At 44.1% G+C, this 11,536-nt stretch overlaps 1 protein-coding gene across 1 annotated transcript in view; it reads right to left on the reverse strand.

Annotated features, from left to right (window-relative positions):
- PTPRJ (protein tyrosine phosphatase receptor type J) overlaps positions 1-11,536 on the reverse strand; it is a 52,343-nt gene that overhangs the window by 6,973 nt on the left and 33,834 nt on the right. The window contains exons 18-23 of the mRNA XM_025878701.2: positions 10,126-10,216; positions 8,179-8,252; positions 7,940-8,074; positions 5,888-6,007; positions 1,804-1,964; positions 233-368 (exon numbers count right to left, since the gene is read on the reverse strand). Coding sequence (XP_025734486.2) covers positions 233-368; positions 1,804-1,964; positions 5,888-6,007; positions 7,940-8,074; positions 8,179-8,252; positions 10,126-10,216 — 717 coding nt within the window. The remainder of the gene's footprint in view (positions 1-232; positions 369-1,803; positions 1,965-5,887; positions 6,008-7,939; positions 8,075-8,178; positions 8,253-10,125; positions 10,217-11,536) is intronic.

Below are 11,536 nucleotides of genomic sequence, written 5' to 3' on the forward strand. Positions count from 1 at the left end.
GATAGTATCTTGGTTTGTACTGTTCCGTTGCTGATATCAGTTACCACCGTCTCGCTAGATCAGATCATTCAATCACACATCAGTTAAGGATGTTAAAGAAATCCAGTGTTACTTCACAGCCCAGAGCCGAAAGATGTAGAAGGCTGAAATGTTTTAACGCAAGTATGTGACATGATGCAACCTTTTAAAAACGGCCTGGAAAAGCAGCCTGCCAAACACAGCTTGGCCTCACCTCTGTTTGCACCATTAAAGGCCTGTGCATTCGAAGGTCATACACAATCCCGTACACGTCCACCATGTTCTCATTCTCTATCTGGTAGATAAGACGATCAATGGCAATGAACGTGCCTGTCCTTCCAACCCCAGCACTGAAGAGAAAAAGAAATGAGCACATCACCATGGGTTAGTCTAATGTAAAACTCTCAAATGTCCCCACTGTACATATATCTTGCTCTCCCCCACTATCAACGCCCAGGATCATTAAACATTTGCTCAACTGAAATCTTGGCGAGTCAGAAGGCATTAGCTTGGGATTGGGACCCAAACCCTAAAGTTCATTTTGAGCCAAATGCCACAAATAAAACATCTTGCTAGAGCTTCTTGAATCTCAGTTTCGTTCAAGTTACCACAATAACCTAGGATGGCAAGTTTCATCAACCTATTCCCCACAGGGCAACAAAGCCCGTCTTTTCCTCTGTCCTAAATGAATTTCTTTAGCTTAAAAGCTAGTGTCTTATTGTTCGGGGCGGGGGGGGGGGGGGGCGTTAACTTTTTCTGTAAAGGATCAGATAATAAATATCTTTGGCTTTGCAGACAAAATGGTCTCTTTCTGCCATTATAGCATGAAACTATAGACAATATATAAACAAATGAGTATGGCTCTGTTCCAATAAAACTTTATTTACAAAAATAGGCAGCCAAAGAGGCTGTGGTGATGGTTTCACAGGTGTATGTACCTCCAAACTCATGAACTTGTATACGTTAATTTATATACAGTTTTTGCATGCCAAAAAAAATTAATAAATAAAATGATTTAGAACTATGTGTTCCAACTTTGTTAAGTAACAAACCAAAATGCTGAATGAAGAAAGAAGGTTGCAGAATGATGTATCTATCATAAAATACGGTAAAAGTTTAAAGCTATATAAAACCCATAGATAAATATAGGAAATAAAATACAAAAGCATGCAAAGGAATGATTCAGATCCACTTTAGGACCACATTAGACTGTGTAAGAAGGAGACTGATAAGTAGAGGCTTTATATCTGTAAGATCTTATTAACAAAAAAAAATACATGACCTCACGTTATACTTTATTAGATTATTACTCTCTATTTTTGTAAGGTTGAAATGTTTTATTAGAAAATGTTATAAATAAGAAATAAATTACAATACATTGTAGTTTTTTTTATTTTTCAAAGATTTTATTTATTTATTTGACAGAGAGAGACACAGCGAGAGAGGGAACACAAGCAGGGGGAGCGGGAGAGGGAGAAGCAGGCTTCCTGCCGAGCAGGGAGCCCGATGTGGGGCTCGATCCCAGGACCCTGGGATCATGACCTGACCCGAAGGCAGACGCTTAACTGACTGAGCCACCCAGGAGCCCCAATACATTGTAGTTTTAAAAAAACAGAGGCAATCTACCAGATCTGGCCCATGGATTATAGTTTGCCAACCCCTGTTCCAGTCCCTGGTCCCTTATCCAAACCTTTCTTGAATTTGCAAACACCTACTGCATTCCCTCGTATGCCTTCCTTGTCTAATGACATTTGAAATGTCACACACGGAGTGCCATTTGCATACCTGCAATGAACCAGAATGGGTGACTCAGGAGGACTCTGCTTCATGTAGTCACGAACAAGGTACCGAAAGTTAATGAGCAGGTCAGTGGTGTCGGGAACGCCGTGGTCCGGCCAGGAGGTGAAATGGAACTGTCGCAGAGGGTGACTCTCACTTGTCTGGATCTAAAAGCCAAGAAAAGAGGTGAGTGTCTGAGAAGGCCAGTGAAATGGAGCCGTCCCCGGATACTGAGCCGCACGGGACGGCTGACAGGCGGCTCAACAGGAGTGGTTACAACTAAAAACTGCAACTTCACATTGGTACAACAGCTGATAAAGTGCTTGCCCAGACTGTGACATGCTCATCCAATCCCACAGTAGGCCCAAGGAGGAGGGGTTTTTATCCTCTAAAGATTCTGAAAAGGGAAGCGACTCCCACACACTGAGCTCAGACGCAGCACAAGTGCTTCGTCCTCTGACCCTGAGTTCAGACCTTCCTTTCCTACCTACTACAGGTGCCTGCCAGTCATGTACTCACAGTCTTAGAGCTACACCTCCTTAAAGCTTCAGGAAGCCCATCCCTGAGCCGACCTGGGAATGTCACCAACCAAAACACCAAAAATGAATTTAAGAGCCTTTGGGGAAAGAGCTGCCTCACAATCCACCTGCCTTCCGGAGAGTCTCATGAAGCAGCAGGTAACTAGTGAGCACTAAGTAAATATTTAGAATTGTAGGAGTTTGAGAAAAGGACCCCCCCATTAAAAAAAAAAAAAAACACATCTAGGGGCGCCTGGGTGGCTCAGTCATTAAGTGTCTGCCTTCGGCTCAGGTCATAATCCTGGGGTCGTGGGATCGAGCCCCACATCGGGCTCCCAGCTTATTGGGAAACCTGCTTCTCCCTCTCTGGCTCCCCCTGCTGGTGTTCCCTCTCTTGCTGTGTCTCTCTGATAAATAAAATCTTAAAAAAAAATATTTCAACATCAGACAGACAATAGAAAGTGGATCTTGTTGTAACAGAGTTAGTTATGACACAGACTGGTTTCCTACCACAGACCAAAACAGGTACCACCCAGGCTGGACCATTCCTGTCCCGTTTCAGCTGTGCTCATTATGCCCAGCCCTGGACACTGACCTCAGCCTCATAACTACAGCTAGACTGTAGGCATTTCCATCTCCTTTATGAAAGCCACCTTTTGAGGCTTATTTTTTTTAACATATATACATTACAAAAGCAGTGCATTCACATTGTTCAAAATATGGAAAAGAGAGAAAAGGCAGAGTGAGGGCGCGGGTACTGTGAAATCTCATACACACAAAGATGACATACACAAATCTAACCAAAAGTATTCATCCAAAGAAGGAAAGCAGCTGTGTGAGATGAGCAGACAGGCAGGGGTAGGGGGAGGTCAGACTTTTCAGCATTATCTCTGCAGAGGGGCCAGGGGAGTCACGTTAGGGGTGACAGTCAAAAGAAACTTTTAGTTCTATCTGCTGTGTTCCCACTTTTTTTTTTTTTAAGATTTTATTTATTTGCCAGAGAGAGACACAGTGAGAGAGGGAACACGAGCAGGGGGAGTGGGAGAGGGAGAAGCAGGCTTCCCGCAGAGCAGGGAGCCCGATGCGGGTCTCGATCCCAGGACCCTGGGATCATGACCTGAGCCGAAGGCAGATGCTTAACAACTGAGCCACCCAGGCGCCCCTGTGTTCCCACTTTTAAAAAGGAAAATATATTTATGCATCTTGTGTAATTAAAAAGGAGTCTTAGGGGGAAAAAAAGTAGTATTTTACTAAATGCCATGTGGTATCCTGGAATCATTCGATCCTGGAACAGGAAAGGGCTTTAGTGGAAAATGTGAAATCCAAACGGAGTCCGGAGTTTAGTTAACAAAAATGATAACATCGTGGTAATTTTAATTACAATTAAACATTAAATTTTAATTACACATTAATTAAATTTACAAATTACAAATTACAATTAAAAACAATTAATTAATTGTTTAATTAACGATGTGGACAAATCCACCCATGATCCCCCTCCCGCAAGGGGATTCCCCTCCGCAAGCACTGAAAGCAACTGAGGATAATCCGGTCTGTTTAAAACGGGTGAGATCTATAGAAATAAGCATAGTATGAGGGTTTCTCAAGCACTGTGAATTGCATCAGTGTGTGGTAACAGCTTTGGCAGTACCTCCAGGGGAGGAATTGAAATATTAATGGAAGCCAGGACCTCTGAGACACAGCAATCAGTAAAGAATTAACACTTCATACACTATCCTGTATCTATAACTTATGGACTCCCCAAGGATCATTCTTGCAAATGAGAACCTAACCCACCAACCCCCCATAAAGGTCAACTCCACTGAAGTCTACTCCCAGGCTTTTCTTTGGGGCACTATTCGCAATATGCATAAAATTTTGTCTCCTGGTATGTTTCACTTAATTGCAATCTCACGTCTCCCCGTGGTAATTATGCATTCTTCGCAGCCATCATTTCTAATAGCTAAATCATGATACACGACTGGATTACCCAGAGTTTAGTTATCTATTCTCTGAAAGCTAGATATTTGAACAGGCTCCAAATCTTCCCTCCATTATAAAGAATGCTGAGATTCCTCTTTGTGAATAATAAGTCTTGTCCTATATTTCAGATTATTTCTTTAAAACAGACTCTCAAACGTGGAACCACCAGATCAAAGGAGAATGGTCATTTTTATATTTTTGATATAAACAGCAAAGGGTTATACGAATTTATGTGCCCACCAAAAGATATCAATGTAGTTTCATTGTCTCTATTTCTAAACACCCTTAAGAAAAAGGACACATAATCTGTCTTCCTGCAGTGCCTACACCATGTAATTGGATTTTTTTTTTTCCCAAAACTTTTGCGGGGTGAGGCCATGCGTATATGCCCAGAAATCCTATTAACATAACTATTCTCATAAACTGCTCCCAACTGCAGATTGCCACTCCTGATGTCAGATTGGCAACCAAATAATCCAAAGGGGCTTCCGTTTATAACAAAAACTCCATAAACAAGTCACCTGAAAGTGGAAGTAACAGTTGCTGCTGCTGAGCCATGCTCCTAAGATTCATCCCATTCAGGAATAACGTACGATTAACAAAAACAAAAACGAAACAAAACTAAACACCAGACTGATAAAAACAGAGCACAAGCTGGTGGTTGCCAGAGGGGAAGTGGGTCAGGGGATGGGCGAAAGAGGTGAAGGGGACTAACATGTACAAACTCCCACTTACAAAATATGTAAGTCCCGGGGATGAAGAGGACAGCATAGGGGATAGAGTCAATAATGTAGTTATGACGGTGTATGGTGACAGACGGTGACTAACTCATCACAGTGAGCACCGCATGAAGAATATAATTGTTGGGTCACTATGTTGTACCCCTGAAACTAACATCGTATTATATGTCACCTACACTTCAATGAGGAAAAAAAAAATAACATGAACTTCCTCTTAAGAAAGTAAAGCTAAGAGGTGCCTGGGTGGCTCAGATGGTTAAGCGTCTGCCTTCGGCTCAGGTCATGATCCCGGGGTCCTGGGATCGAGCCCCACATCGGGCTCCCTGCTCGGCAGGGAGCCTGCTTCTCCCTCTCCTTCTACTGCTCCCCCTGCTTGTGCTCTCTCACTCTTTCTGTAAAATAAGTAAAAATCTTTATAAAATAAATTTTTAAAAAATTTTTAAAAATGGGGCGCCTGGGTGGCTCAGTTGGTTAAGCGTCTGCCTTTGGCTCAGGTCGTGATTCCAGGGTCCTGGGATCGAGCCCCACGTCAGACTCCTGGCTCAGCAGGGAGCCTGCTTCTCCCTCTGCCTCTGTCTCCCCCCTGCTCATGCTCTCTCTCTGTATCTCTGTGTTTCAAATGAATAAATAAAATCTTTAAAAATTAAAAAAACATGTATTTAAAAAAAAAAGTAAAGCTAAAGGTTGCTTTAGAGTGTAGGTAGATAGTTTCATTTTGTAAAAGGAGAGCAAAAGTATTTTTCTGATGCTTAACAAAAAATATTGGTTAATATCAACCTAAAAATATCACTCCCAAACTAATATATGGTCCTCTTACCTGAGACCTATCCACCTTGGCCTCTTACTTACATTTTTCACCGTGAAGTCTCTGATGATCCACTCTGGAAGAACAACTTCTGATGTCATTGCCACCATTATGTGCCCATAGTCCTGAGCCTGCTTGGAGGGCCAGTACTCCTCACATTTGGTCTAGAACAAAATTGCATTTTCATATAAAAAGTCAGGTCGCACCATCTGCCATCACTAAAGCCTCCCACGGGAAACCGGATATTGAAAACTGGTGTCAGAGGCTGGGTCAGCCCTTTAGTTGGGTTCTGTTTGACTCCGAAGATTGTTTTTTTAATTTAGAATTATTGCCAACTCTTTTAAAATTGGGAGGCTTCTCATAAAAATCCAGATTTCTGGCTTCTCTTGAGAACTCAGAAGATCTGGCCCACCCTGAGCCCCCATTTCTGCATGAAAATGGATTTAGAGCAGAAGAGCCACTGTCCCTTCTCTGAGGACACAGTCCCCGCCAGCTCCCTTTGGCCCCGACAACAGCCAGCCCACAACTGTCCACTGAACTAAACTCAGACTGACCCATAACCCCCTGCAGCTAGAAGAAATGAGAACTTTCCCCAATACTTTTAGACTCACACTAATTACAATACAAATACAAACATCAATAAAGAGAATCAAATTAAATCACTCTGGGTCTTTGATTTCTATAAATCAGTGGGCAGATATAAACAGAAATAAAAATCAGGAAACATCTGCTCTCCAAGAATATCTGAATCCCTAATTTGGCAAACGATTTAATACACACACACTCAAACACACTTTTTTCCCCCTCCTCCCCCCTTTTCCGAGGTGTGCTCCACTGCAGGTGGCTTCCAAACCTGATTATCGGACTCACCCCTGGGAGGTCTGTTTTGCTTTAAAAACAGATGCCCAGACCCCACCTCCAGAGCTTGTGACTCTAGCTCGGGACCTTTATTTGTTAAAAAGATCCCAGTTTCTAGACCGCTGCTCCCAGAAAGAACACAGGACTTGGAGACATGATGACATGGAGCTGATGCTCTCAGCTCAGCCTCTTCCCAGCTGGGTGTCTGTTTGCTACCCTGTGAGCAAGTTCTGAAACTCTCTGAGGCTCTGTTTCCCCATCTATACAATAATTATAGAGGAGCGTTGTCATAGGAAAGAAATAATATAAATGGAGTTAATTCACTGGCTCCCTTCCCTTTGCACCCAGAGCCAGTAAATCCACTTCTCTCCTGACTTAAGATAAACAACTGCCCACCTAAATTCATCTTCTTCGTGTTCCCCATTAATTTAACTACATGATTTTTATCTAACGGATATTTATGAGAATGTTCCATGGGCAAGGCCTGGGCTCAACGGCACCATAAAGTTTATTTGCATTCATAAACAAAGTTCTCTTGTTTGCGTGACAGCCTGTTCACTGGATGCAAGGAAGTGAAGCAGAACACAAACTTCTGTAATCACAAGCCACGTGAAGATGGGAACCACCTCTTATTGCTCATTGTTAATCTTTTCCTCTCCCAGCCCCAGCACCTAGCACAGCACCTTATACATCCTTGGGGCAGGACAGACAGCTGCTAAATTAAAGTGAAATGAAGAACATTAAAAGGGGAAAGCGGAGACTTATCTGGGGAGGAGTCTGAGATCTGGGATAGAGGAAGGGTTCCAGTGCTAAAAATTAGGTTTGATCACCAAGTTAGTCGAATCCCTCATCTCCCAGATGAAGATGCTGGCTGATGAGAGACACAAAACACCCCCATTCCCAGCACAGAGACAACCGGAGCCCCAGGAGCTTTGCGAGGAGCTAACCCCACTCCCGCGACTTGTAACTCTAGCAGCAGTGACCTCGTGAATAGAGAACATTGATGTTTATCCACAAAGGAAGGTAACAATAAAATACTTAAAAAAAAAAAAAAAAGATATGTTTAAACTTTTCTCTTAGAGGAGAAAAAGACAGAAAACAAGTTTTTAAGAAGAGAGGTGCTGATGTTTTGGGGAAGTGTTTTCTTTAGAAAGACAAATGCTTCTTAAGATACCCTTTCACCACAGTCAAAATGAACGCATTCATTTAATTTCATAATTTAAATAAAAGATACTTACCCTTCCCTGTTCGACACATTTGGTCAACATAACAATGGCATATACATTTTTCTCCCAAACCATACGCCAGAAATCTTTCAAAGTGTTGGGCAAAGGCCCTTGTGTGGCAATAAAATCTTTCTTGGAATGGTAACCCTAGAAAATGGAAAGCAACCCAAATTCAGTGTCAAAGACACAAGGAGGAGCCCTGAAGATTTCATCCAAACAAGTGGTGCTCTGAGCTCATCTCTTCCACTTACGGGCATGTAGTTGGCATTGACGTAGTCATCAGCTGAGTGGGTCTGGACGGAAAGCTTGACACGGGAAATATCATCTATGGCATTGAGAGAAAAAAGGTCCTCATTAGAAGCAAATGTGTGAAGAGAGTTACATACAAGAGAGAAAAGTACAAAATGGCAACACAGGGGCTCCTGTCACATCCTGAAGATGTGACACGTGGCATTTTACAGAGATGACTTTACTTGACCCTTAGAGTCAGCCCAAGTGACTGGCACAGAGGAGTCAGGCAATTACCCAGCAGAGCTACTCAGTAGCAGAGCCAGGATTTGAACCCGGGCAGCCTGGAGCCAGGGCCCAAGCTCCTCATCATGCCAGACCTCCTTCTTGGACAACACCAGCCTACTGCTATTAGCATCCTTGGGTGTGTGTCGTGAACCACAGGATGCACTGAGCAATTTTACCTATTCCTCAAAACCACCCTAACAGCTTTTGTGTCCATTTTACAAATGAGGAAACTGAGGGTCAGCGAGATGAAGCACTGATGTCTGGTCAAGGGCACTCAGAATTCAAATCTAGTGTCCTTTCCACGAAGGAAAGGTTTGCATACTTTCTCTATTCTCATAAAAATGTCATTACAAAAAGACAGTACTGAATTCAAGAATGAACTGAATACACAAGACTACTATGGTGGGAAGATCTAAAACTCAAAGTCCTTGTGCTTTCATCTTAAAAACGCACACACAATTTATCAGTTGCATATAAACACTACCAAAAAAAAAAAAATGCACACACAAGCCTACCCAACTCAAGAAATGAAATAATAAGGTTAGAATTTCAAATGTCAGGTGGAGAAATCAGCAGCACCACCTGCGTCTCCCTGTCTTTGATTACATACCATCTCCTCCTCCCCTGGACAAAACAGCACAATTCTAAACTCAGTGACCAACATGAGTTTCAGCCCAAAACTTTCCCAAACTCTGGATCTGAAAATCTCTGCAACATTCACCAGAACAGGCCAATGATCCCGAGTTAACCGTGGACGGGCAGTGCTGAGGCAGATCCCACCAGCCTGATTTTGAAAGCATTTTTCTTGGAACAAGGGTCAATGTCTGCTGTCAGTACAAGGAGGGATGGTAGGGAGCATGGAGAGAAAGAAAGCAGAAGCTAAAAAATCCTGAATCTAAACAGAAGTTAATGTTTGGTCGGAGAAGAAAAACACAGCTGACAATGTCTCTAAATGTCCTCGTGGAAAAATTATCAGCAGAGCCTATAAATTACAGCGACATCAGAACACAGCTGTAACCTACTGATAACTTCTTCGTGCCCTAATTCCCACCCAAAAGAGAGACCACAAAGAACTTTCTGTGGAGGAGGGTTTACATGTCATCTCAATGGATGCTGTGATAAATAATTCTCATTTTAAACCCAATTTGTTGTTATCCCCATCCATCAGGCAGACATTGTTACTTCTCAATATGTAAATTCAAATACAAGTCATGTTTAGCTCTGGAATGTACTCATCTGCCCACCAGAGATGTATCTGGACAAGCAGAAAGCATGACTCCCTGCCTGTCCTCCTACTCTCTTCCTTTTCCAGAACAATATTAGCTGAATTAACGGGCTTTAAGATAGAGGGGGAAAGAGCACACACGCTGGCCCTTTCCCTGAAAGAAATGATAGACCTAATCCAAAGCCTGGCCTGCCATGGCCAGCTGTGTGACTCTGGACCAGTCACCTAGCTACGCTGTGCCTCAGTTTCTTCATCTGCAAAACGAACATCCTACTGCCTACTTCAGGACTGGATTCAATGGAATATGCCTAAATACGGGGTTAGCGCCCCGCAGGGGACTCATGAATGACTGCGGGCGTGGCTAGTCAGCATCTTCATCCCGCTCCCCTCCACTGTCAGAGGCGCGGTGGCCAGTGACAGAGAAAAGGGAAGATTGTGTAGAAAAAAAACAACTTACAGGGCAGAACGTTATTATAGCGATTCTTTCCTCTATTCTCAGCCAGTTCTGCCGCATATTTAGGTAGACTAATTCCAACGAGCTTCAGATCCTGAAAACAAAACAAATGAGTTGTCCGTTTATTTAGTGCCCGGATATTACTTATACTGAGCACAGAGCGTGACAGAACAAAGTGGGAATGCAGAGATGTTCGGGGTGAAACTGTGTCCACCAAAAAGGTAAGCTGAAGTTCCAATCCCTGGGACCTGGGAATGCAGCCTTGTTTGGAACTTTGGTCTTTGCAGGTGTCATCAAAAGAAGATGAGGTCATACTGGAGTAGGTCGGCCCTTCATCAAGAGGACTGATGGCCTTAGAAGAGGAGAAGGGACGCCAACATACAGACACACGAGGGGAGCCGGCCATGCTGAGGTGAAGGCAGGCAGGGGAGTTAGGCTCCCACAAGTCAGGAATGCCTGGGGCTTCCAGAAGCTGGCTGAAGCCCGGCAGGATCCTCCTCTAGAGGCTTCGGACAAAGCACAGCCCTGCCAACACCTTCATTGTCCAAAATGACACTGGCTTCCAGATCAGTGAGAGAATAATTCTCTGTTGCTTGAAGCCACCCAGTCTGCGGTGCTTCGTTATGGCAGCCCACGGGAACTAATGCAGAGGATCAACTACAAGAGAAAGGATAGAAGGCAAGAAATCCTTGCCTTCAAGGAGCTTACAACCTGGGAGGAGGGTGTAGGTGAAAATAACTAACATTACAATGAGGCAGAACTAAATAAATGCTGGACGTCGGTGACAGGCAACACATGACAGATGAGACAGACCCAAAGACAGAGAATTTACATCCTCCTGAGCTGTGCTTTGAGTAGGTTGAATGGCGGCCCCAAAAAAGGCAGGCCCACGTCCTAACTCCCGCAACCTGTGGCTGTGAGCTTCTTTTGGAAAAGAGTCTTGGCAGATGGATTTAAGTTGAGAATCTTGAGGAGAGATCATCCCCGATTCTGTGGGTGGGCCTCAAATCCCATAACAAGTGTGCTCACCCAAGACACCCCTAGGGGAGCCACAGCCGGGGGGGAGGAGGCCCCAGAGCGGAGACGCAGCCCCAAGCCACAGAACACCTGGAGCCACCCGCATCAGAAGAGCAAGGAAGGGGATCCCCCCCGCCCCAGAGAGCCGGAGGGAGCACTTCTCTGCTGACACCTGACTTTGGACTTAGTAGAGCCTTTGTTTTAAGCCACTAGTTTGTGGTGATTTGTTATGGCAGCCATAGGAAGCCAGTGCAAATGGTGAGGAGATTGGACTGAGGCAGAGACAGCAGTAGGGGAGGTGTGCGGAGGGCAGCAGGGCAGGGCAGGGAGGGCAGCAGGGCGTGTGGGGAGGCAGCAGGGCAGCGCAGGGAGGGCAGCAGGGCAGCGTAGGGAGGGC

The sequence above is a fragment of the Callorhinus ursinus genome, unplaced genomic scaffold (genome assembly GCF_003265705.2).
Source record: "Callorhinus ursinus isolate GAN/ISIS: 27379988/994484 unplaced genomic scaffold, GSC_fseal_2.0 scaffold21, whole genome shotgun sequence".
NCBI classification, from domain to species: domain Eukaryota; kingdom Metazoa; phylum Chordata; class Mammalia; order Carnivora; family Otariidae; genus Callorhinus; species Callorhinus ursinus.